A 25,890-nucleotide genomic window follows, 5' to 3' on the forward strand; every position below is an offset into this window, starting at 1 on the left:
CCAATCCCGCTTAATTCCCGGCAGCCCAGGTCTTCCTAACCACACGCTTTTGGGATGTTGACTGTGTAGGCGGTGCGAAATCGAAGCCGAGGGAGCTGCTGCTTCGGGCTCCGGGTGCCTGCCGCTCACGCTCACATCGGCTCAGCGACAAGGTGGACGGGGCTCTGACTCTGAAACTGCCCTCCCCATTTTACCAAGGAGGCAACTCAGGCTCCAAGGGGTCACGGGGCTAGGATGATTCAAAGGACACACTCCTCTCACGCTGCGCTCCGTAGGCGACTCGTGTCCCTCAAAACTGGGCAGCCAGCGACCGCCTGGGCGTCCAGTCCGCAGGCCCGGGACCAGCACCCCAGAGGCGGCGTCCGTGCGGAAGGGGGCGGAGTGTCCAGGTCCCGGGTCTCGAGAAACCGGGAGCTCGGCGTAAGCCCCGCCTCCAAGGTCATTGCGTGCCGGTCTTTCCGTCTCCGCAACGCCCGCGGCTCTCGAAGATGAAGGCACCAGTCCGACCCGGGCCACCGCCGAGCTTCTCCGGCGCTCTGGACGCCCTTCAGGGTTCCACAGCAACCCCGTTCTCCGAGCCCCCAGGGCCCCGCGCAACTGCGGCGACGTTCGCCGACGAGACGCAGGGAAGGCAAGCCCGCGCCCGCGGGACTCGGCCAGGGCGCCTGCGCGGTGCGCGAGCGCGGAGAGGGCGCGGCTGGCCGCGGCTGCGGCTGCGCAAAGGCGGTGTCAAACGCTGCGTCTGCGCACTGGCGGGGCGGGGCGGGAAGGAGGGAGGCGGCGGCAGCGGCGGCGGCTGCTGAAGAGGAGGAGGAGGAGGAGGGGGAGAGGAGGGAGGTGTTTCTGTCAGTTCCGGCTGTTTGTTCGGGAAGTGGATCCGCCGCTGCCGAAGCAGCCCGGAGGGAGCTGCGGATCCCGAGTCCAGCACCGACCCCGCCCGCCCGCGCGCGCCTCCGCCGCCCGCCATGGCCCGGGACTACGACCACCTCTTCAAGCTGCTCATCATCGGCGACAGCGGTGAGGGCCGCGGCGTCCGGAGGCGGCGTGGGCCCTGCCGGGCGCGGCCCGCGGGGGCCTCGGGGCGGGCAGGCGGGCGGGGAGCTGCCGGCCCGGGCGGGGCGGGGCTGCCCGGCGGCTGCCGGGCCTGGGGGCGCGCCGAGGGGCTGGGGGCGGCCTCGAGGTGAGGTTGGGGCACCCGGCTTCTGAGCGGAGGGGCTGGGCGCACGGGGGTCGGGGCTGGGGCACCCCGGTCCTCTCGCCGCGCCTGCCCCTGTCTCACGTGTGACCTTGGTCAAGTCGCGCGATGCCTGGAGTTGGAGAGACCCGGGTTCGAGTTCTGGAACTGTCGGCTTCCTCACTCTGTGACCTTGGGCAAATTGTTTCGCCTTTGTGAGCCTCAGTTCCCTCATCTGTGAAGTGGGGACTTGCCTCGCTGGGTGGTATGATTATTTGATGAGATAAAGCTGGGAAAGTGCTCAACGCCCAGCCTGGCGTAAAGTCAGCCCCGGGCAGATGCTAGCTATTGATGTGATTGTTAGTGCCCTTTGTAAGCCTCAATTTCTTCCTCTGTAAATTGGGGATAATCCCAGAACCTGTCTCATGGGATTACCTCGCACAGGGCCTGGCACATTCCTGCTGAATTATTATCTGTATTGTTCCGTTTCCCAATCTGTAAAATGGAGTAATAGTAGAATCTGCCTCGCAGGGCTGAGTATTCAGTGAGATAATGCACACATAGTGTTGGGAACAGTGCCCGCACGTAGAGAGTGCTCAGTACGTGTTTGCTGCTACATACTGTATACTAGATGGGTACTGGAGGTGGGTCAGCCAGTATTGCAAAAGGGCTCTGATCACGTATACACTCTTGGAGAGCTCCTAGCTCCATGCACTGCATCTTCTCAGGGCCTGGTGCAGTGCCTTGCAACCAGTAGGTGCCTAAAACACATTTGTTGAATGAATGAATCAATGTTAAATTCCTAGAAAAGACAGGTTGGTTTCTGGGAAAGGGTGGAGGGTTTTAGAGGTGTTTGGAGTGTGGCAGGTAAGCAGGTTTATGGGATGAGCAAGAGGTCAAGGGGGCAGGCCCTGGGAGGTTTATGGGAGTATAGCTGAGGTGCTGGGATTATACGATGGGGAAGAAGGCTTGGGAGCATGCTGGGTTTATAGACCAGACCTGAGTTGAGTGTAGGCAAGGGAGCCATATGACTGAAGGCAGAGGCCAGGTTGGTGGTGGAGCCCATGGGTTGTTAAGGAAAGGGGAGCAAATCAAAGGGGTTGTAAGACCCTGATGGAGGAATGTTGGGTGATACTGGGCCATAGCTGGCCATGGAAGTGAGTGGGTTTTGATCTCGCTGTGAAGCTAGATTGGGATGTGGTTGATGGTTTGGATCCGGTGAAGGATGGCTGAGGTTTCTGTGGTTACTGGTGGAAGGGAGAGGTAAGGGGAAAAGTTAGGGGCCAACGAGGGAGATGCAGAGTAGCTGTGGTCAAGGAAGGAGTTAGATGGGTGGAGGATGGATTCGTTGTGGTTTGAATGAAAGAAAACCAGATGAGCTGTGTAAACTCACCCTTGGAGATGGACTCTGGCATTTCTCAGGGTCCCGAGGCTTACGCCTTTACAGGATTTAATTTCAGCCCTGCCTGGCCTTTGTTCCCAGGGGCCGACACGAGAGTAATTTCTCTCCTTTTGGAGTTAAAGTAAGCCCACCACAGTCAGGGGTCCTTATCCCTCTAGGGCTTGTGTGTTGATATCCAAAAATGAAAAGCATTGGGGCGCCTGGGTGGCACAGTGGTTAAGCGTCTGCCTTCAGCTCAGGGCGTGATCCCGGCGTTATGGGATCGAGCCCCACGTCAGGCTCCTCCGCTGGGAGCCTGCTTCTTCCTCTCCCACTCCCCCTGCTGTGTTCCCTCTCTCGCTGGCTGTCTCTATCTCTGTTAAATAAATAAATAAAATCTTAAAAAAAAAAAAAACAAAAATGAAAAGCATAAACTCTGTGAGAAGATGCAGCTTGTTGGCTTGTCTCTGTAAAACCCAGGGGATGGTTCTGGTCCCCTTTCTCACAGTACATTTTGCCTGGTGTATTGATTTTTCATTCAGAAGTCAGGTGTGGGAGAAGACGCGCTAAGTTATGTGGCTGGCTCCCAGTTTAGGCTGAGCTCGTGGAACTGCATCAGGTACAGGAGTCAGGGCTGGACCCTAATGAGCCTGGGAGACGGTAGCTACAGAAGCTCAGACTGCGCGTGGCAGCTGAGAGAGGAGGGGACATCAGGCACCACCCGGGACTAGCTCCTTGTGGGGAGGTTTTCTTAAGTTTTTTTAAATGATTTCACAGCCTCTCTCGTCTGGTTCTCACCTGCTGCCTGTGCGATTTGTCACATAAGGAAACTAAGGCTCAGAGGAGCTGACTGACTTGCCCGAAGTCACACAGCTCATCACAGGCAAAGCCAGGAGTTAACGCACATCGGTGTTATGTGTGAGCAGCTGGTGTCGGGCCCGGCGGGCCCTCAATGAATGTTCGTTTCTTTCTTTATAAATCTAGAGTTCTTCTTCCCACTCTGCCACATTGTACACGCTTCTGGAATACATTCCCTCAGCTTTTGCAGCTCTTCTTTATGGCTGAGGTTCTGCACTTTGTCTTATATTCTTCTGACATCAGCTCAGAAGAGTAGCAGCATTTCATCTGATCTGTGGGGCCAGCCATCCTCATTCGTAGAACCTGGAGGCTGGAGTGGCCGTCAGAGAACTAGTTAAAGCCTTTCACTTTACAGATGAGTGAGCTGAGGCTCAGAGAGAGGAAGTGACTTGTCTGAGGTTGTACAGTGAATGGGTGACTGAGCCAGGATTAAAATTGTGAACGCCTTACTCGAAGGTCTAAGGGTCTTCAACAGTCCAGAACTGAAGCCCAGACGAGTGAGGGAACTAACCAAAGCCCAAGGGAGGAGCTGGGCTGAGGGTGGGGACTTTTGTGGGGGCTTTTTGAGGACCAGAGCATCTGTGTAGGCCAAGAGGTAGGGGACAGGGGAGAGTGGTGATGGCTGAGGGGCATGTGTGGTGTTTGCCAAATAAATCTTGTCTCCTAGCTGCCTGTGCTCTGTGCAGGGTAGAAGGTGATGGGGCTGGACTGGTTGGGTTTCATGCTAGGTACAGCCCTTGGGAAGCCCTTGACTTCAGCTGTGGCGAAGGTAGATTGGTACCTGTCACTTCCTCCCTTAGGCCAGTGGGATGAATGGAAGCAGCTTGTTTTCCTGAGGCCTCTTCCAGCGATATTTAGGAGATGTCATTTCTCAGGGTGGGTTTTTCTTCCTTTCAAAGAGAAGAGCAGTGCTGGAGGTTGGTGTCAGGCCCAGAGCAGCAGTTACTGTGGTGACCGTAGTGGTCTTTCTGCAGCCTGGTGGTTGTCGGCAGCTCTGCAGAGCACAGGGGTGAGTGCAGGGGACTCGGAGAGGCCAAGTCGGAGGGCACACTGCTGCTTCCTTGCTTTTGGCAGAGAGAGCAACTCCCCCCTTACGTGTTTTATTTTTTATGTTATTTTTTATTTTATTTTTTTAGAGAGAGCAATCGGTGGGGAGGCAGAGGGAGAGGGAGAGAGAATCCTAAGCAGGCTGTATGCCCAGCGCAGAGCCCGACAAGGGGCTCAATCTCACCCTGAGATCGTGACCTGAGCCGAAACCAAGAGTCAGACACTTAACTGACTGAGCCACCCAGGCACATGCCCCACGCCTGTTTTAGATATATGGGAGTCAGATAAAATTTAATTTTAAAGAAGGATTCTGCTGCCCCCTGAAAGTTCAGAAGCCGTTGCTTTGGCTTCTGTGAATGCTGTGGTCATAGCATTAGATGGCATAGCTGTCAGTGCGATTGGCATTTGTTTGGTCCTAAATTCATTAAACAGTGCTTTTTTGGTATCTGCTAAGTGCTGGGCCCAGCCTCCAGCCCTGTAAATACCCAGGGCAAGGGAGGCAAGATCTCCTTCCTAGAGGAACTCACAGCTCGTGGCCCAGACACAGCTTTTAGCTGAGTAAGCGACCCAGAAGGCTCCAGGAGGAAGCCAAGGAGCCGGCAGGCATGATGGGGTGTCGGCGCCGGGCAGAGCGCCGTGAGAGACCCAGCCCAGGGCCTGGGCTCTCCTTGGGCTCAGCAGGAAGCCTCGCGGAGGCGGCAATGAGGAAGTGGCTCTGAGCAAGAGCACTGCAGGCACAGGGGCCGAGCAGCAGGTACTGTGGGTGCAGCACCCGTGTGCTCAGAGCCGCACCCCTGTCCTTGGGAAGGGAAGCCCTGGGTTCACTTCATGAAGCAAGTCCTAGGTATCCCTGGACAACTCACTCATTGGAGAAGTCCCCAGAAGAGAGCGTCCGAGAGGACTGGCCAGAGAGGATGTCTGGGGTGGGTTAGGTTTAGAGAAACAGCACGGGAGGGGGCCAGAGGCAGCACCCCCTCAGGATCTGATGAACGCTTGTGGGCTCCTTCCTACAAACTTGCTCTTGGCTTGGGGGCACTTGAGACCGTGGTTGAAGGTCTCCTCCCGTCTAGCAGTGGCAGCGCTGCTGCTGCAGAGCTAACGGGAGTGAGATGCAGGAGCCCCTTCGGGGTCTTTCTGTTCTGCTTTCTGAACCAGACGCAGGAAGACTGTCCTCGCAATATGTATTGGAGAGAGCTCTAGAGCCTGGACTAGACGGCCCTGGATGCCCATCTCAGCCCCGCAGGCCAGCTGCGTAGCTCCCGCAGCCTCAGATGCCGCCTCTGCGGAGACGTAGCTGGAATTACAGGAGCGTCCAGGTGCCGGTCGCGCACACAGCTCTGTGTGTATCGACTCCTTCCTTCTGTGGTTGGTTCACCCAGTCGACCACGGGCTTGGCAGGTGTAGGGGATGGGATGGGGGAGACGGGGCAGGTGTACAGGCTAGAGCTGCTCGTTTTGAGGTAAAGGGAAGCCAAGCTTATGGGGTTTTGCTTGCTCTTGGGACAAGTGCGCTGGGGATGCCGTGGTAAGTGAAATGGTCTGAGCACGTGTGAGCTCTCGGCTGACAGGTGTAAGGCAGACAGCCCCACCTCACCGATCCAGCTGGCAGTGACAGCAGCAGGGGGAGGATGGCTGGCAGTTGGCTTGTGTTGTCTGGGCCTGTTTTCTCACCTGTAAAATGGCCTTGATGGTCTCGAGGGTCCCTTCCAGGTCCACAATTCCCCGTCTCATGCTGCACACTAACTGAAGCTCCACACATGGTGTATACTTTTCTAGGGACCGTGGGTTTTAGACACACTTTGGGGCCCATATCATTCGGCTGACCATCCCCCTGCTTTATTTCTCTCATCTGGCATCTTCCTCTGGGCCTCATCAGCACGGCCTGGGCACAAACCCCTTTCTCAGCTCTCCCCACGGGCCTTGGGGCAGCTTCTCTCACAACAGGACAGAGGAAAAGGTCAGACGTTGAGTGGAAGAGGTGTTCTTGGTGTGTGGCCGGTCAGGGAGACAAACAGCAGCATTGAGGTGGGAGATGGGTCTGCTGAGCTTCTTAAGAGTTAACGTTTCAGTGCCGTCTCCCTGAGGGACTGGGTTAGAGGGAGGCACCCAGGCCCCCTCTCATCTCCTACTTTCTCTCCTGCAGGTGTGGGCAAGAGCAGTTTACTGTTACGTTTTGCAGACAACACTTTCTCAGGTGAGTGTGCCCCTGGGGTGCTGCTGGAGTATTCTGGGTTGGAGATCCCTTTACCTGGCCAGGCCTTTGCCTAATCTGTCTTGTTCAAAAAATCCTTTAATAGGCCCATCCTTTTCTACCCAGAGACTTTTTGTGCCCCAACATTTAAGGGAGGAAAAAAAAAGTTAAATATTACAAGTTAGTACATGCCTGTATAAAATGTCAAACAGGCAGACTCATGAGGTGAGGAATGAAAGCTGTCCTTCACCTGCCCCTACTCTGGTGCCCTGGGAGCCTCTGTGCAGCATGGTGTCTTCCTGACTTTTTTTAAACTCTACATGCGGTGGGTTGGCAACTGGCCTTCCCCTCAGCGTATCAAGGACCATCCTTCCGCATCTCGAGCACGCCTCTGGTTCTTCTGAATGGCTGTGGATTTTCCTGAGCCGTGCATGGATCTGCATCGTTCATCAGCAGTGCTCTTGATATGTGCATGCTTTCTCGCTGCTTCTATTTTAAGTGATGTATCGTCTGTTTATCCTTGTATAGAAGTGTAGTTACTAGGTCAGGGGGTATATGCATTTGAAACTGCCAACTTGCCGTTGAAAGAAGCTTCGTGCTGAGTGCCACTCCCACTGAAGGGGTCGAAAGGGCCCCTTCTCAACTCTGATCAGTGCTGGGTCTTAGTCTTCATTTTTGGTACGCTAATAGGCAGAAAGTGCTATCACTTAAATGTGTATTTTCCTGATCGCTGGTGAAGCTGGACATGTTTTTGTTTGTTGACTATGTCAGGTTCATTGCAGAGGCTTCTGGTTGGCTTGGCCTCTCTGATCAGGGACCGAACGTGACTCTGTCGTCGGAATTCGTGTGCTGTGGTTGAGCAGCGAGCTACAGTTAGGAAGTGATTACATGGCGAACACTTCCCTCTCGGTAGACAGCTGGGCTCGCCCGACAGTAGCCCTGTGGCACCACTGACGGTATGATGTCGGAAAGAGTTGCCTGCCCCGTGTGCCCTTGGGCACCACTAAGTCTCAGCCTGTCTGTGAAACGGGACCATTCGGCATCCCTGCCACGGAGGGTTATTGCGAGGATTACCCGAGATGCCCCGCGTCCTAGTGCCTGGACTGAGGAATCCTTCTAGAACTAGCAGCCGGGTGCTGTTGCTGGTCTCTTCTGTTCGGGGATGGTAACTACTGGGCAGCCTCTCAGGCTCAGGAGTGCTGCTCTTCCCCCTCGTGTCCCTCTTGCTCCCCGCTCAGCAGCTTTCAGCTCTGGTCTCCCGAACAGTGTCTCCTTTCTGTTCTACCCCCAGCGTCTTAGTCGAGACCGTCACTGGTTCCGGCCTGAAGCATCACGGCAGCTTCTGCCCATCCCATACCCGACGGCTGAGTTCATCTTGCCCATTGGGGTCTCCGGCAGGGTCTTTCCTGGGGTGGCAAACCTCAGCGGCCGTCTCGCATGAGCAGAGTTTATACCGGGGTTTCTCCAGCTCGGCACCATCAACACTGGGGCCCTGTGCTTCCCTGGGGTGGGGGCTGCTCTGCGTGCCCGGATGTTGAGCGGTGCCCCGGGCTCCACCCGTCAGATGCTGGTAGCTCTGCCCCCACCTCTCTCGGCCTTGGAAATGGTGCCTGTTCTTTCGAGCTAGGTCCAAATGTGACTTCCTCCCCAAAGCCTTCCCTGAGCTCCACCCCACCCTGAACTTTGACCCCTCCTATACGCTCTGTGTAGTTGGGTGTGTGTGGGTCTTGTCTGCAGCGCTGAGTTACACAGTAAGCCCCAAACAGAGCGTGCATGTGTGCTGTTTGTCAACCTGGGCGGGACTAGGACATTGGCTAGATTTTCTCTTCAACTCCATCTTTCACACAGATCCCCAACGAACTGTTTACAGTGCGGCTCAGGCTCTGAGTCAGACCCTTCAGTGCCGCCCTGCCACACAGCAGAGAAAGTCCAAGCTCGTGAAAATGGCACAAAGGCCCTGAGACCTGGCCTCCGGTCCCCCTACCTGCCTCCCACTGTGTGCTCAACTCCCCCCCCCGCCCGCCCCCATTGCTGTTTTTGCTATCGTTGGCTCCTCTGCCTGGAGCAGTGTTTTCCAAAATGCAGGTTGTGACTTGTGTGTTACGAAGTTAATATTGTGGGTCATTTACAGTGTTGGGAGTAGCACGGGAAAAAACCCCCAAAAACCCAGAGTGTGTCCCAGACTCCCCAGTGCGCTCAGGCCACTGCTGACACATCCGCGCTGGCCCCTCTAATGAAGGGAGCCCGGCCCCTGCCCTGCCTCCTCCTGGTTTGGTTTCCTTTGTGGTGCTCCTCACTCCTGAAGTCGTGGTCTTGGTCACTTTGTTTCATCGTGTCCTGTCTCTCGCCCTTACCTCCACACCCCTCCATCGGGATGTGGACCTCGTCTGTCTTGCTCAGGGCTGTGTCCCCAGGACCTCGTATGTGCTGGGCACGAAGAGCCAGCGGGGAGGGATTGCGGAGGCCAGGGTCACCGTGCGGGTGAGGACACGTCCGACGGGGGCGCCCCGTGGGCCCGGCTGACGTGCGTGTGTGTGCAGGCAGCTACATCACCACGATTGGAGTGGATTTCAAGATCCGGACGGTGGAGATCAACGGGGAGAAGGTGAAGCTGCAGATCTGGGACACGGCCGGGCAGGAGCGCTTCCGCACCATCACCTCCACGTGAGTCAGGCCGGCCCGCTGGCGCTCTCCCTCTGCGCCGGTGTCCCGAGTCACAGAATTGTCACCGGGGTGGGCCCCCGAGCTCTCAGGAGGGGGGCTCGTTGCTGGCCACGGTGGCTGGTGCTGCACGAGAGGAGGAGGTGACGAGGTGGGCTGAGTGCCCTGGCTCTGGGGGCTGGCAGGACAGGACAGGACGAGTCCATCGTCTCACCCTCTGGCCTTCAGTTCCTCGGTATGTGAAATGGGAGAACAAGGATGTGGCTTCCTAGGTGGTCACTTAGTGAGTTCCTGTTGTTTGGCCCTAGCTGTGACAGCCACGGTCGGCCGTGCCGGCGCCTGTCACCTACCCCGACTTGGAGGCTTCTCTCTTTTGAGAGGCCCAGAAGGAGCACTGGGACATAGGAGGCCGTCGGGAGGCCTCTCCCCTGGCTCCCCAGAGCTGTTTACTGGGACCCTGGTTCACCCGCTGGGTTGCCCTCCTTTGCTGCTGCGGTACCTCTGTGGTCCTTAGCTGTAAATGGGGGAACCCCCCGGGAGCCCCAGACAGCAGGAGTCCTGTGGACCTGTGGAGGGGCTCTTGGTTCTTGGGCTGTTAACAGAAAAGCTTCCAGGAAGGAACAGGGCTTTGAAGACCGACAGCTTGGAATTTATATTTCTGTTCTACTGTGTGACCTTGGGCAAGTTGCCTAAACTGTCTGTGCTTCAGTTTCCCAGAGGGTTTCTCCTTAGGATTTGCTTTAATGCCGAGTCCTCTGTGCCAGGTGCCCTGCTTGGGCTTCACACAGACGCTCTCGTTGAGCTCGCTGCAGTCGGTGCCGTTGCTTTCCCCATTTTACAGAGGAAGGAACTTCTGAGCGGGGTCCTGCTCCCAGTGAGTGGCAGAGCCTGAGCTCCACACCGTGATGTGTGCAGAGAAGGAGCCGGTGTCTGGCCTGCAGTAGTTGCTGCTTTGGTCGGCCTCTCCTTTGCCTCCAGAAGTTCCAGTGTGACTGGGGGCTCTTGGGAAAGTGCGTGAGTTTTCCTGGCCAGAGATCCCTTTCTTCCCTTCGGCGTGGAAATGGGACAGAGCCCGGGCTGGCTGCCCATCCTGAGGCTCCTCAGGACCTCTGAGTGGTGGGATGTTGAGGGGTGAAAAGCCCCCACGGTGGTGGCTGGGAGTGTCGTGGGGGCACCCGGGGGTGCTGGCCAGGCAGGGAGAGGGGCTAGGCCAGTGCGTGGGCTGCCCTGGTCGGAGGGGCTGGAGCCTGAGCGGCCCCTGAGCAGGAGGGGCTTCTGTCATCGGGCCGGCCGTGGCGAGCACACGTGCGCCGTGGCCTGTGATGCCACAGACCCCGCGGGTCCCCAGGCCTGGGGGCCGCCCGGGGCAGCTCTCTGTGACTACTTGCTGATGAGCTGCCTGAGTCCCTTCGTGTCTCAGCAACTGCCAGCAAGGAGGGTGACTGGGTCAGAGGCTCCTTGGGGTAGGATGGATGGCATGGGCAGCCCAAGCGTCCAGACCTGAATAAGACCTCTTGTCCAGGTCAGGAGGGCTGGCACCGACCCCAGGTGCCTTACTCTGAGCTGGGACTGTGGCTAAGGATTTTACCTAGTGTGTTTCACTTAATTCCAAATAAAGAGTCCTGTGATTATTTCCATTCTATGGATGAGAAAATTGAGGCCCGGAGAGGGCAAAGTGACTTAGTTTGGTTTGTTAGTTAGGAGTTGAATTGAGGCCCGTTTGATGCCAAGGCTCTTGCCTTCTGGTTCAGTCCGCGGCCCTGTTCTCTGCCGGCGCCACCCTGAGGGACTGGGGCTGAGGCAGAGGCTCTGGTGTCTCCTGCGGCTTAAAACCACTCAGGGAATTCAGGGTGGTCGAGAACACTCGGCCCGTGGCCGTGAAAAGGGTTTTGGGCAGGGCAGTGGGCTGGGGTGCAGAGGAGCCTGTGGCCACCGTGAGGTCAGCTGCTGTCAGGTCAGGGTGGCAGAGGGAGAGCCGCCTCCTTCGTTCTTTTGGGGACACTGGAGTCGCTCAGCTACCGGAGGGCAGTACATGTTTGTGTCGGGTGCTCGAGAAGGGGGCGGTGCGGCCCAGTGCTGGCCGGGGAGCACGGCCCGGCCCCTGCTGGCCATCTTGCCTGACTTGGGGGCTGAGGAAGCTCCGTCTCGTCGTGGTCCCCACTGCGCTTCAGGGGGCGCTGCGCACGCCATGCCGAGGGCCGCGGAGAGACGCGACGCCCTGGGAGGGTGGCTGGTGAAGAAGGAGTCTCGGGAGAGTTCGGGAGTTGTTCTCAGGGATTGGGGCAGTCGGGGTGTAGTAGAATGGCCTTTTCTGATTCAGGGCTTTAAAAGAGAAACTAGAACTGCACCCTGTTAGCCTGACGAGGAGCCCCGTCGTCACCCTGCTTCTCCTCTCTCTGAGGCTGGGGTTTGCTGCCCCTGAGCGCCCTGGCTGGGGTGCAGGTCGGGGAGGGGTGAGTAACGAGGGGTTGGATGGTGAGGAAGGGAAGCCCCTTTGGTACCTGGCCCTGGACTGGGAGTCAGACCCAGACACTAGGACCTCGGCAGGTTGCTCCACGTAGCCTCGTGTCCTCACTGGTAAAATGGTGGCGCTCGTGTCTGTCACACCAGGTTGCTGCAAAGATCAATGGGGCAGGGGATATAAAGTGTTGGGCACCATGCCGGGCACAGAGCTGGGCAGGGGTGAGTGGGTGTGGTTACTGGTGGCCGTGGTGACAGGATGTCCAGAAGCACTGGTGCCCCCCTCGTCTGAGCTCTGAGCCCCCGATCTTGTCCTCAGATGAGTTGTCGCTCTCTGATAAAGCCCCTTTGAGCATTTCTTGGCGTTTTCAATAGTCTTCAACGCGGGAGAGCTTGGAAATGTTCCTCTGCTTGCACTACCTTTGCTGGCCGGGGACGGTCGTCTGTCGCCCTGGACCTGGCACGCGCTCCTGCCCAGCTGGGCGATGACCTGGCACCCCCCACAGCGGCTGCTGGGGCTCGACCACGGGCTGCTCCTGAGGGCCCGGCGCTGCCCAGCTCACGGTGCGGGCTCCCCAGGGCGGGGACCCTGGCCCCCGGGAGGCCCTGGCAGGCTTCTGAGGGGGGCAGAGCCAGGCTGGGGGACACCAGCTGGGCTAGACCCAAGCGCACAGCACAGACCGCGTCTGCTCGCAGCCTCGGTAGCCAGCTCGGGAGGGTGGCCTTTGCCCGCTGCCTCGCACGCCGTCCCTTGGTTTTCTTCCACCCGTGTCCGGGGCCCCAGCTTGTCGCTGAAGGCATGTTAATGACGGGCAAGAGCCGGCGTTCCTTGACTGTTGCCCACTGACTGGCCCTTACGAAAACATAAGTTACCTCCTCTGTTCCTCGCAACCGTCCCGAGAGCAAGTACCTGGATGTCCACTTCACAGTTAAGGAAGGAGGTGTGCCGAGGTGCCTGCAGGAACCCTCCTGGGGTCCCCCAGCCTTTCAGAGATGGTGCCAGGGTAGCCTTTGTCCTGTGACTGGGCCTAGAAAGGGAAGAGGTGGCCAGAGCGCCGATGAGCCGGTCGTGAGAACACGGTGGCATGCGCAGCCTGGCCGGGCCGTCCCCACCGAGGCTCGAGTGCGGGAGGAGCTGTTCTCCCACAGACATGACGGCAAGTACGCGGGCTGCGCTCAGCCTGGGGGGCGGTGTGGGGTCGACGTCCTTCATCTGTCCTAAACTGTGTAAATGAATGGGGTCGCGGCGTCTGGACGGGAATGTTTACATCCTCCTGCCTTCCAGACCTTCTGGTTGACCTCAGGCCATAGGGTCTGCACATTTGGATGGTGGCACACCGGGGACCCCTTCTTCCCGGCTGTGCCTGGATGCCCACACCGTTTCCGTGCGCTCTCTGCCACCGGCACAGAGGAGCCCAGAGGGGCGGAAGGGAGGTGTCCACCTGCCCCCAGCGGAGTGAATGAGACGTTGGCGGGGCTTCACAAATGGTGTGTCTTCTTGGAATGGCATTTTACTAAGAGAGGTTTGAAGAGAGAAATTCTTTGAATGTTAAAATAAGGACAGTGATAATATGACATCAAATACAAAAATTACTTGCATTTTAAACCTAAAACAAGAACTTCAGAAAAGTTTCCAGCTAGTGGCAGACTCAAACAACTCGACTGGGCACCTCAGGGCCGCTCCCTCTTCACTGGTGCCTTGGGGACAAGCGTGAGCAGTGGTGTTGCTGGGCATCCCGGCTGGGGCGTGGGGGTGCTGGGTGTCTTGCAGGACGGCATGGGGCCCATCACCGTATCCCTGCCCGCTGTCCAGACGCGGGCAGGCTCGGTCTTAGTGAAGGGGCTACTCTTGTCTAGGCTGAAGCTCTGACAGATCCTGACCCTACAGGTATTATCGAGGGACCCACGGGGTCATCGTGGTTTATGACGTCACCAGTGCGGAGTCCTTTGTCAACGTCAAGCGGTGGCTTCATGAAATCAACCAAAACTGTGATGATGTGTGCCGAATATTAGGTGAGGCTGGATTCACCGGGGTGGGGACAGTGGCCTGGAGGGTGGCAGGGGGGTGCTCCTGCAGGGCCGCACTGACTTTGCTTTGCCTTGAAGTGGGGAATAAGAATGACGACCCTGAGCGGAAGGTGGTGGAAACAGAAGATGCCTACAAATTCGCAGGGCAGATGGGGATCCAGTTGTTTGAGACCAGCGCCAAGGAGAACGTCAATGTGGAAGAGGTGAGGCCTGGGCCCAAGTGGGGGCAGGGGAGGAAGTGGGGCCCAACTCTGTCCCACCGCCACAGCCCTCCTCTCTCCATGTCTAGCCGGCCCATAGCACCCGGGTGGCTGACAGAAAACCTCCTAGTAACTGCTGTTTCTCGGGGCTCCTGGGTGCCAGGCATCATGCTAGGCCCTTTGCAGGTGTTAGCTCATATCTCAACAGCCCTCTGACCTGAGGTTCCAAATTGAGGGCTATCACCCAACTTGTAAGAGGCCGAGTCACAGTGAGACCTGCCTCATAGCCCAGCCACGCAGGGTTCCCGCTCAGTCTTCAGCCTCACTGCCCTCCCTGGGCCCACCCGTAACCTCTTCCTGCTCTCATGGCTTTCCTTGGGGCCTTGGCCTCCCTGCAGACACCTGGTTGCTTCCCTGTGGCCTCTAGAGTTCAGGTGGGCACCTGCTGCGAGTCCCCCAGAGGCTCCTGGGGAGACATGTCCTCCGCAGAGCAGCTGAGCTTTCGGCCAGGGGCAGCTTCCCTTCTGCTAGGCCTGCTGGGAAGTAGTTGTGAGTCTACGGGAGAAAAGTGGTACCTTTTGCCACAAACCCAGGCAGGCCATGCTCATAGCTTTGGGTGAGTCCTGCCCCACAGTGTGTGGAATCTTGAGGCCCAGGGAAGCCAGGATCCCCCACTGCATCCTGGACACCCGACTGCACGGTGGCATGGAGCCCAGGTGCCTCAGAGTCAGGCTGGGATCACAAGACAGGTCTTTCTGTGTGACCTTGGGCGGTGACTAAAACCTTTCTAGGTTGCACCTGTCCTTCTGTAGATCGGGGTGGGGTGAGAGTCCCTGCCTCCTGGGTTGTGAGGAGTAAGTGAAGCCAATTTTGTCAAGTGCTTGATACCTTTCCTGGCAGAGTGGAGGAGAGGACTGTGGGTTGGCAGGTGGAGTTCCATTGGATCCTGGCACCGCAAGGACATCTTGGGTTGGGGTCTGGGGAAGGTTCTAGGCAGGACGTGCAGTCACGTCGCCTGGAGTGGGCAGGCTCTGGGTCCCTCTGGCCCATCACCAGAGCAGGGGTACCTTTGTCTTGTCTGAAGATTCCAGCTGGAGAGGTTCTTTCTCTCTTTTTAGAAGAAAGACTGGAAAATCCCTGAGATTGATTTCCCTAAGACACAGCTTATGGGGCTTTGATGTTGTTCCCTTTTGACCAGCTCCTTCTGGAAAGGGTTTGAGGACATACAGAGAGCCCGCATGAGTAGAAATAGCAAATAGGGAGCAGGGCCTTGGCGCCCGGTCTGAGGCCCACCCCGCCTCCTTCGTCCTCACAGATGTTCAACTGCATCACAGAGCTGGTCCTCCGAGCCAAGAAAGACAACTTAGCCAAACAGCAGCAGCAGCAACAGAACGACGTGGTGAAGCTCGCGAAGAACAGTAAACGGAAGAAACGCTGCTGCTAACGCCCCCAGCCCGCTGCAGAGACTGCACTGCGGCCGCTCCCCGGCCCGAGGCCCGCGGGGCTCCTCGGGGACAGTCTCCGTTTCGTGCCGTTATTTAAAGAATTCTCTCCACGTTTTTGTATCGGGAGGCGCTGTCGGCACTTCCTCCCCTCCCCCCTTGAGTGCCAAGAAGGTGTTGGACAACCTGCCCTTCCCTTCTGGTGCCCCTGCCCCCTGGCCAAGGCACCTGGGCCCGGCGAGGACGCTGCCAGCTGAGCGGACTGATTAACCAGAGTTTGTACATAGTGTATATTGCTTTAACCAGCCGCACCACCCTCGTCCCGCTCTGGCTTCCGTCTCCGTAATGCCAGCCGCTGCGATAGGCCCGCCCCGCCCCATCATCCGGCCATCGGCTTCCTGAGGAGACAGGATCGAGTTCTAGCCACATCTTTTGCCAACCTGGGCTGGTGGAGCAGGCCTTCCATGTTGTTTGTTCTCTCCTACAGGCTGTCGGCTTCTGTCCTGGCACGTAGGGTCTCCCCTCTCTCTGGGGCCTGTGCTGTGTCTCTTCCCAGCCCAGCTCCCTTCCTTCCCCACCCCTCCCTCCCCCGCCCCCATAACCATTCTGGCAGCTGGGGGAAACCCGGCCTTGAGGTAGGCCTGGGGGTTCCCACTAGAGGCCTAGCCTTTTGGCTTACAGGAAGACTTGCTCCTGCCTTTTGGTCACCAGACTTCTTGTCCTGCCTTCTAGATGCCTCTGAACTACAAACCCAGGGAAACCGTGGCTTTTAATTTATACCAGCCTGTTTCAGTTCCAACAGAAAGGTAGGGGTGTGTTTGTGCAGGGGTGGGGGCTTGCAGGGGCACTGAGGAACGTTATTTTAACACATAAAATGAAGCCAAATCAAATGAATTAAGTTCCTCACACTTTCTCTTCCTGAGGTTTGGTTGGCACAGCAGCAAACGTTGTGGCCTCCCCACTTCGGGTCCAGTGTTTTTAGAAAAGTTGGACGGCTTCCTGTCATTGTGGGGCCGGGCTCTCGGCAGAGCAGCCTCGCCGTCCTGGCCGTTTCTTGGTGGGAAAGGAGAACGGGCCTCCCACCCTCATCTGTGTCGGCCTAGGGCTTTCCACAGAGTTCCTGGGTCTCCGTTGTGGCAGCAGGCTCCTCTGAATGTGAGGAGTGGGTGCCCGGCGCTGCTGGACTGTGGGGACGCCACGGCAGGCAGCCTGGGATCACTGACAGAACTGTTTTAGTACAAAGGCAGCAGGAGGATTTCTTAGCGGGTGGGAAGGAATGGCAGCCGGGGCTGGGAGCCAGCCAGCTTTGACCCTGGTCCCCTGGAGGAAAAAGCCAGGGTCGTCTGCACTTGATTACTGTCCCCCTTGGGACACTTCATCATTCTCCTTTCCCCTAAAAGGATCACGTAACCTGGGAATAATTTATTTCAACACCATGATGTGTTTTGTTAGATTTCCTTTCCTAGGCGATTTCCAGGCAAAGCCCTGATTGGACAATCACATCACAGATCACACTGCAGATTTTCCATGTTAACACTGTTGATGGGTTTTTAATCAAAAACTAGGGCTGTCTTCTGACCTGTCTCTCCACTTCCCCGGACTGCCAAAGCCTGTGCTGCTCTGTGAGCAGGCCTTCACTGGAGCCACCTGAAAAGGTGGGGGAGCTCTGGGCCTGGGGAAGCGGTGCTGCGAGGGTGGCCGTGGGGCCAGCCGACAGGCATTTTCTGACTGGTTGGGGGCCAGGAGCGAAAGTGTGGTCTCCGTCCTCAGGGCTGTGCTGGGTGACCATAGGTCCTGGGCAGGATGCAGAGAGCGCGAGACTCCTGGGTGGGCAGCGTACTCAACTCTGAGCATTTACGTGACATCAGTGTGGCGGTGCTTGCAAATCCAAGCAATAAGGGGAAGGGGTCCTGGAAGCTTCCAGTCTGGGCTAGAAGACACTATGGCTCTGGCAACTGGACGTCCAGACCCAAGTGGTGGGGTGATTTTGGTGACGACAGTGTGCCTGTCCCACTGAGTGTTACACGCATGAATGGGGGGTGGGGGTGGGGGACTCACAGGGCTGGACTGACGTCCTGGTGGACCTGATGTGAAATTCCTGTCAAACAACACAACTTTTAAATGGTTTGCTAGGATTATTTCTGTATTGAAAGTTTCTAATTATGCTTTTTAAAAAAATACTAAAAATAAAGGTTCAAGCTGCCAAATTTTCTTCCAGGGTCTATTTCCTCTCCTCCAGCTGTGCTCTGGGTGGGCCTGCCTTCTTCCCACCCACGGTATCCAGCTCTTGTTTGTTCTGGTCTGAGTCCAGCACAGGTGCCTGTTGAGGCCTGGGGACACTTTCAGAAGCCAAGTTTGTTTTCTCCACAAAAGGTTGGTCCAGGTTGAGCTTCCCCTCTGGTTGGACGCAGAGGTTGGGAGCGCACAGGGTCCGATGCCAGGGGAAGCGCCGTGTTTATTCTCCTCGTGGCCGGAAGGACGCGGTGGAAGCTTTGCCTGCAGTGCTTTCTTTCTGGCTCCAAGTTCCTGCCAAGCTGTAGGGCCTGCTCAAGGCTTGGGAAGCAGGGCTGGCAGGGCCTGCCGGGAGCTGGGCAACTGGAGCGCTGGCAGGGCGCCCAGGGCCAGGGTGGGTGTGGAGGCCGTCCCCAGAGAGCGGTCCTGGACAGGATGCCTGCACCCTCCAGGGGAGGCACCCCCTTCCTGGCTGAATCCACTCACCAGGTACCAAGAGAGGAGCTGACCTCCCAGCTGCGGGAAGGACTCATGACTGGTGGCTCTGAAATGGAAGCTGCAATCTATCTGACCAGACAAGCCCTCCAGGTACCCAATGATTGAGGCACGAAGCTCTGTAGAAATTCATTTTATTCTTAGACTATTTTCAAAAGAAGCAGTGGTGCGCTGTTTTTCTAAAAATATGCCTTTATAGATTTATATATAATATGTATATTATAAAATCCATACATGTATTTACATGATTGCTACGTACAAAATTACAGCACTGTGGTATGTACATATCTATAGGTACATTCTTTCCGCCCATCCCTGCTGTGCTTTTCCCGTGTGAGGGAGGGAGATGATCCTTTGTAAAGCAGCTTGCGGGCTGGCTCAGCCCGGGGTGCCTCCGAGCGAGGGCCTCAGCAGAGAAGGTGGAGTGGCTGCCGAGGAAGGAGCAGAAGCAGCAGGTTGCAGGATTCATCCTTCTGCAGGCCTGGGGGGCAGTATCTGGTGGCATCCACCCTGTGGTGCCAACGTTGCCCTCGAGCTGGAGGTGGCTGACTGCAGACCCCTCGGGCCATTCTGTGGCCTGGACTCGGCTGAGCCAAGAATTTGTATGTGGCGGGGAACAGGGGGCCGTGAGAAGAGGAGCGGACCTCCTCCCGGCTCTGGCCCGGTGAAGGGGAAAGGACTGGATGGCTAACGCCTGCAGAGGGCCCGTGAACACACCGGCTGGCCTAGAGGCCAGGGAGGGAGAACAGTGGCGGCGGCGGGGGGGGGGGGGGGGGGGGGGGGCAGGGCCCTTCTTCCTCCTGATCTCGGGATGGCGACAGCCAAGCCTCAGGAGAGCACATCGTGGCCAAATGCAAGAGAACAGCCCCGGGCCTGGGCCCCGAAGGCTGGGCCTCCCGCCGCAGAGGTGCATGCACGTGGGGGAGGAGCCGCCTCCCCTTCCTCCCTGGGCCAGAGACCAGGGGAGAGGTGGAGGCTCAGCCTTAGACCTGGTGTCCCTGAGGACTAGGCCCCCCCTGCAGCTCAGGCCAGCAGGGGGGCCGTGACAGCCTCCTGAGGCATGCAGAGATGGCCTCCATTCCTTCTGTTCCCCACATTCCAGAAGAGAGGGGCAGCAGGGCCTGGGGTGGGACGCGGGAGCCACAGAAGGGTGGGCTGCGATCCTGTGCGTCTGCGCGGCAGAGCCGGAGGGGCCGCTCTGGAGGCAGCCTGAGCCCTGCTCAACAGCAGATCTGGGGGGGAAGCCCAGGCCAGGCATGGCCTGGCAGTGGGAACAGGGCTTCTGCCTGTCCCTCTGTCAAGGGCAGCCATCAGAGGCCGAGTGGGCCCTTCTGGACGACTCGGTCCCAGTGTGGGTGGGCAGTGTGGCCGCTGAGCTGGCCCAGGGCAGCCCTTGTGTGCAAGCATGGTATGCTGGGCCCTCGCACGCACCCCGTTTCAGTCACCTCTAGTCCACCCATCCTTGCTGGCCTGACTCCTCCCGACCTAAATTTTTCTGAAGAATGAGAAGAGCCGCTTGCCTTCGGCGGTGCTGGGCTCGTCCCCACGCCCCGCGCCGTGGGCCCTGGAGAGGGCGGCAGCAGGTCGGCTCCGTTCCTTCAGGTGCGTGTCCATCAGCTGCCGGTCAATGACCCTGTGCATGTCATCCTGCAGAGGGCAGAGCAGAGGGGCTGAGCGGGGCTCTGACCCAGTGCCGGAGGGGGCAGGGGTGGCAAATGTCAGAAGGCTGGGGGAGGAGGATGGGATGAGATGGATAACTGGCTGCAGCCAGGTCAGGCCGACCAAGAAAGCAGCAAGTGGAGACATGATGCCTGGACACACAGGAGCCACCGACACCTCCGCCTCCTCAGGGCTCGGGGCTTCTTGCTAGCACCAGCTCCTCGGCTGACCCCCCCCACTGGTCTGTCCCTACATGCCCAGAGAAGGGCAGGCCGAAGCTGACACTTCCCTGTCTCCACCCAGGCCTTGCCTGTGATGCCTTCTCTGCCCTGCCTCCCGCGTCCCTCAGGGCTGGGTGTGCCTTTCCCTTGGCACCCCTCGCCCGGCCCTAGGGCGACCTCTGATTGCCAGCTCTCCATTCCAAGGGTTAGCCTCAGGGGGCCTCTCCTGCCCCCTGGCCTCCTTCAAGTTCTACCAGCCTGCACCGCGGATGCCCGGGTACCAGCAGCAGCCCCGCACGGCCAGGACGCGGGCTCCCCTGGCCCTGCCCTTGCCGGCGACCAAGCCCCCGCTGCAGCCTTCTGCTGGCATGGTTCCCACCTGCAGCACAGGCCATGGGCATCACTGTCTTCAGGGCCTGCCTGGCTCCTGCTTAGGCCCATGTCCCTGGCATCCTCACTGGAGTAGCACCTTTCCCCAACTTGGTAAAGCTGACTAGGAAATGCCCCCCTCTCCCCAGCACAGCAGCTGTACCCCACAGGGGCTTCTGGGCAGAGCAGCTCCGTCCGCTCCCATTCCAGCGGTTAGATCCCGACTCCGCACAAGATCCCACCTGGCGAAGGCACGAAGCCCGAAAGCAGCTGCTCTGGATACAGAAACAGCCCTGTCTGGTCAACAGCAGCAGCAACACCACGAGCATCTGCCTGATGCCTTCACCCCTAAACCCTGTGGGCTCTGGGGCGCCCTGCTGAAGACAAACCCTGGCTTAACCCCTGGGGTGAGTCAGCTGATCAGGTCCTGCTTGAGCGCCGGACAGCGAGGGCTGCGCTCGGGTAGCCGCTCACTTGACAAGGGCAGGAAGTGGGGCTGGCGCCCCCGCCCCCGTCCATCACCTCCTGCGCTCACCCACGCTCCTGTCACCCTGTAGGTTTCAGTGTGAAACAAAGGGACTTTCCTTACCCCGCACCAGCTAGCAAGCAGCGAGTGTGGACCTCCTGCCCCCTCCTGTGTTCACGTCCTGCTCTCCTGCCTTCCTCTCTTTCCTCACACTCAGCTTCTTTCCAGCGCCTCTCCTCCTCCTCCTCACAGAAACAGGGGACACGCTCCCTACCTCCGAGGTCCTAGTGCCAAATCCTGGGCACAGCGCCCTGCGCTTAGGACCTGCTGAATAAAATCTGTTACCCGCAACACTAGGAACCTTACAGGGTCCTTCCGAAAGAAACCCTTTCAGAGTGTCAGGGCTTTTGCTGGCACACTGCAAACTGCAGCTTTTATACCTTAGAATTCATCAGGGTAAGCCCACGAAACAGATCGCCTTAGAACTTCATACCCACACAGTTGTGAACCGCTCAGAATTCCACACCTGCCAGTACTTCTGTGGGCAAAAGAGCCCAGTGATGAGGAGGGAGCACCAAGAAACCAGAGCTGAGGCGGTCAGAAATGGGCTGGCCTGCCAGTCCTGGGCTGTGGCGGTGGCGGGAGGCGCGTTGCAGGGGATGGCATGGCACACATTGTATGGAGATGACACCGGACACCGGCACACACAACACGGCGGGCCACGGAAAGGCGGGGGGGGGGGGCGGGGCAGGACGGCGATGACAGTGGAGGACACGGTGGGTGGAATGGGAGCTCGATCTCACCTCAAAGGCAGGAGGGGTGTACAACTAAAGCTGTTGATACGGGAACTGAGAAAGGCCACTAGATCAGAAACCAAAGGAGCCAGATAGTAAAAAGCCCTGAGGAAGCAAACTGTAGCCGGGAGAGAAGAGAGAAGAACGGGCGGTAAGCCGGGGGCTGGCCAGCTGGTGTGGGGCCAAGAGCCCAGGAGCCAGGGACCATCTGGCGGGGGGGGGGGGGGGGGGCAAGTGCTCCTGCGGCTGGGCCGGCCGGGCCCTTGGAGGAATGGTCACCACTAACCTGCCTGCCAGCAGGGGTGCTTTTCATCGGTCTGCTTCGTATTTGGTGGGGGAGAGAACGAATGGCTACGCCCATATCCTGAAATTGTCTGATCCGAACCTCATTAACAAAAAGCAAGTACAGCCCTGGGCCAGTAGGGAGCTCAGCTGGGGTGGGACGGCGTAGGCCGACTGCCCTCTGAACATGGTGGTCCTAGACGACACACTGACTCATTTTCCCCCAGGGTAGTGCTCTTTGGAAAAAGGAAGCTGGCCTTTGAGAAAGGGAAGGGCAGCAGCTGCTGGCAGCCCAGAGGCTGTGGAACCACACACATCCAGCTGTGAATTTCGTGCCTCCACATAGGGCTTCTTGGGCCCTTTGTGTTAACAGCTGTTTCTTTCCCGCTAATTTAAACAGCGGAGACGACCCGCTGAAGGAAGCCCCTGCTCCAAACCTGGCGGTCACCACCGTCCTAAATGGCGCAGCCTGGGGTTCACTGCTCTGGACAGCATCCTCAGGCCTTCTTTCCTGGGGGCTGGGGGAGCACAGGCTCTGAATCTCACCAGGTGAAAGCGGGTTACTGCTCACCCCCGTGCACGGGAACGTCTAGTAACAAACTCTCCTTACTCTCTGCCTGGGCTCAGCGACTCCTCCCAGAGCCCTGTCTTCCCTCACCCTGGGTCTCAGGGCTCTCTTTACCTGCCAAGCCTCAAGCTGCTGCGAGAGGTTCAGTTTCTGCTGAATGGCATCCAGCAACTGGCTGTTCAGAGACATCATGTCCATCTTGCACTTGGCGAGTTCCAACTCCACAGCATTCTTCCTAAAAACAGACAAGCCAGGCTGAGCATGGATTTTTTTTTTTTTTAAAGATTTTATTTTATTTTATTTGACAGAGATAGAGACAGCCAGCTAGAGAGGGAACACAAGCAGGGGGAGTGGGAGAGGAAGAAGCAGGCTCATAGCAGAAGAGCCTGATGTGGGGCTCGATCCCATAACGCCGGGATCACGCCCTGAGCCGAAGGCAGACGCTTAACCACTGTGCCACCCAGGCGCCCCGTGAGCATGGATGTCTTGTGCCAGAGGCATCTGATTCTTTACCTGGGGCGCCTGGAGTCCACAAGGTGGGGAAACAGGCTCTGATCAAACTCACAATAGGAACATTGACAGTAACTAGGGTGTTACTTGCAGAGAGCTGGAAAGTTCCCCGCTTGGGTTCACATCCATTTTCTCAACCATTGTAACAATGTGTAGGTGAAGGGACTATCTGTCCTCCCCATCTCACAGATGAAGAGGGGGCTCGGGGAGGAGGATAAAGGAGGACTGGCACCCAGAGGACACCAAAGTCCTCACAGGGCACTAAGAAGCTGCTAATCCTTCCCCCAAAAGGCCTATTCCCATGGGAGGTAAGGACCTTGTCCTCCCAGCCCCTCCTTTTCACTAGCAACCTCCCCCCCAACTTAAGGGATCTGTCCTAAAGGTACAGGTGTGCAAAAGTAGCCATGCAGTGGTGACGACCACAGCCTAGCTAATCACAGTCACCAACAATTAGGGCACTGGCGGTAAATTATGTGACGGAACCCAGCCGCCAGTAACCAACATGACGTTGAATATTCATTATTCACGGACAAGGGGGAAATACGATGTATTGCTGAGTGGAGAAAAGCACAAGACAAGCTCTGGTAGGATACTAGCTTTGTAAAAGAAAAACTGCATGTGTGTTTAAAGGTCATACACAAGGTCTACTTGGCTCTCTCTGGTTGATCACTGATGGGCTCCCACATACTTCTGCATTTTGTATTTTCATATTTTAATATGTTTCATGTATTACTGTGTTTGCCTCTTCCAACATTCCTAAATCATAGTTGTTCAATGCAAAAGAAAATTTTTTTCAGGGGTGGAGGAATGGGAATAGAAAGTGGGAGACTGAGCAGCTTCTGCCAAGGAGGCACTAGTCGCCCAGCTGCCAGAATGGGCATCACTTAGCCCGTCATCAACTACAACCGCCTCACGCACGGGCCAGCGAGCAGTGCTCACGTTCCAAGGTCGGCCAGAGGACCCGCCTATAGAGGCCGCCGGGCCAGGGCCTTAGGGACTCCAGCAGCCGCAAGCGAAGGGTGGCTGGGAGGCGGGGCAGTTGGGGTAAAGCCCTCGGGGCCACCGCTGCAACCGGCACTTCCTCTTCGGCCTCAAGTCCGATCCATGAGTCACCTCCCCTGACACCTCAGGGCCGCAGAACGGCGCCCCGCCTGCCTTTCCCAGAGAAGCAGTCGGGACAGCTCGCATCACCCCGGTCCGCCTGCCGCACTGCGGTCGAAGGGACAGGAGCAGAGGCCGTCCAATGAGCGCCAGCGTCTCAGATGCCTCGGGCTGCCCTGTCACGCCCGCTGCCATTGGCTGGCCGCGGCCGGCGGAAATCCTCAGGCGGCACCGGTTGCCATGGACGCCCGTCGGGCCTCCCCCCCCCCCCCCCCCCCCCCGCTCGGGGCCTGGAACAGCCGCGCAAACCCCTGGCTCCGGAGACACAGCAGCCTCCTGAGCTTCTGGGCGGCTCCCGGCAGGTGGCGCCACGAGAAGCCCGGAGACCCCGGAATGTGCTGACCAAGGCCTCCAGGCAGAGGTCCGGCGGCAGCTGTGTCGCCGGGGCTCACAGGGGGTCCCCTTCCTTCCCGAAACCCCCGAAGCTGGGCCTGACTTGCTGACCTCCATATTCCAGCCTCGGACCGCACCCCAGACCAGGAGAGCTAAGCCGCAGAGGCCGCTGATGGATGTATTAATCAGAATTTTAAGAAGTAATGTCTCGAAAGGGCTGGAAGAATTCCTTATTTAAATGAAACCACTAGTAACGGACTCCTTTTTGTTTTTGTGAGGCAGATTGCTAGCTCCAGACTTTTGCTTTTAGTGAGGGCCTTTTACCTGCAAGGCGACGAAATTGTTACTTTTCCGAAACTCACGACTGTGCAGGATGCAGACCACCTTAAGGTTTTTGTTGCCCAGTGGAGAGAGGGAGTTACTTTTCCTGGGGGTTCTCACTCCTGACTATGCACTAGAATCACGGGGTGGGGTAGGGGACACTTTTAAGAAGTACCTCAAAACTAGGAGATTCAGACTGAATTGTTGCAGAGAGGGCCCTGGCATCCAGGGAGTTCCCCAGATGATTCTAAGTGCAGTCAGGATGGAGAATCAGAGATGATGTGTATGGAAGCATCTTGTAAAACCCTTAAGGTCCTACACAAAGTGTGCTTCCCCCACATTTAAATGATTCTTTAGGTCTGTTGTCTCAATACATTATACCAAGAGTTTAATTTCTAAGGGACAGAAAAAGAGCTATCCTGCTGGAGTGATCTAACCCCTTATTATGTAGGGTCCGTGAAGGACAAGGGCCTCCCTGCAGAATTCTGAGTACTCGGGAAGGACCGTCTGCTCACCAGCTCGGTCAGACACCAGGCGGTTCACCGGGCCTCCTTTGGCAGAAGGTAAAGGCATGCATTTCAAGGTTTCATGGAGACTTGCTGGCCTCCCCAGTCCCCCTATGTCAGAGCTAGGTTCCACTTATTTTAAGGGAGGGCACTAGACAACTTCGGTTTCTTCTTCTCTCCTGTACCCTGGTACTTTCTCTGGTTTTCTCTCCCACCTGTGCTGAGGGTGGAATACGGTCAGAGCTTGATGCTCGGCCCTTGTAGGCTTGTCCAGCTGAGAGAAGGTGACCAGCCATTCTCTACTTCTAACTTCATCCCGCTTTGTATTCCCAACAGGCTTCCACAATTAGCACCTTAATGTTACCATTGTATTCCCTAATTGTAGGACACAATTTCAACCTTCGTTATTCATGAAAGTATGCTCCCCCTCCAAAACATTACAGTGCTGTTCGCTGGCGGATCAAAGAGTCACCAGGAATCCAGGGGCCGGGTTTGTAAGCCTGTGTACACTTCCTAAAGGAACTGGAAATCG

The 25,890-nt window shown here is 57.5% G+C and overlaps 2 protein-coding genes across 4 annotated transcripts in view; one reads left to right on the forward strand and one right to left on the reverse strand.

The window, feature by feature from the left end:
- The first annotated feature begins 361 nt into the window (after positions 1-361).
- RAB35 (RAB35, member RAS oncogene family) lies at positions 362-17,652 on the forward strand. 2 transcript variants are annotated; one of them, XM_045791584.2, is made up of 6 exons: positions 800-1,017; positions 6,603-6,653; positions 9,191-9,314; positions 13,660-13,784; positions 13,878-14,002; positions 15,315-17,652. In XM_045791584.2, the coding sequence occupies exons 1-6, from the start codon at positions 966-968 to the stop codon at positions 15,441-15,443; spliced, it is 606 nt and encodes a 201-aa protein (XP_045647540.1). In that variant the 5' UTR covers positions 800-965; the 3' UTR covers positions 15,444-17,652. The 2 variants fall into 2 exon arrangements, with proteins under 2 accessions (XP_045647541.1, XP_045647540.1); XM_045791585.2 differs by lacking the exon at positions 13,878-14,002 and having other exon boundaries at positions 362-1,017.
- A 634-nt stretch (positions 17,653-18,286) lies between these two features.
- Positions 18,287-25,890, reverse strand: part of BICDL1 (BICD family like cargo adaptor 1) — a 99,701-nt gene continuing 92,097 nt past the window's right edge. For both annotated transcript variants that reach the window (XM_045791582.2, XM_045791583.2), the window contains 2 exons: positions 22,642-22,762; positions 18,287-19,815 (listed from right to left, as the gene is read on the reverse strand). In XM_045791582.2, the coding sequence (XP_045647538.2) occupies positions 19,654-19,815; positions 22,642-22,762 (283 nt within the window). In that variant the 3' untranslated portion in view covers positions 18,287-19,653. The remainder of the gene's footprint in view (positions 19,816-22,641; positions 22,763-25,890) is intronic.

This window comes from Ursus americanus, chromosome 30 (assembly GCF_024610735.1).
Source record: "Ursus americanus isolate L20-20 chromosome 30, mUrsAme1.1.p, whole genome shotgun sequence".
NCBI lineage: Eukaryota > Metazoa > Chordata > Mammalia > Carnivora > Ursidae > Ursus > Ursus americanus.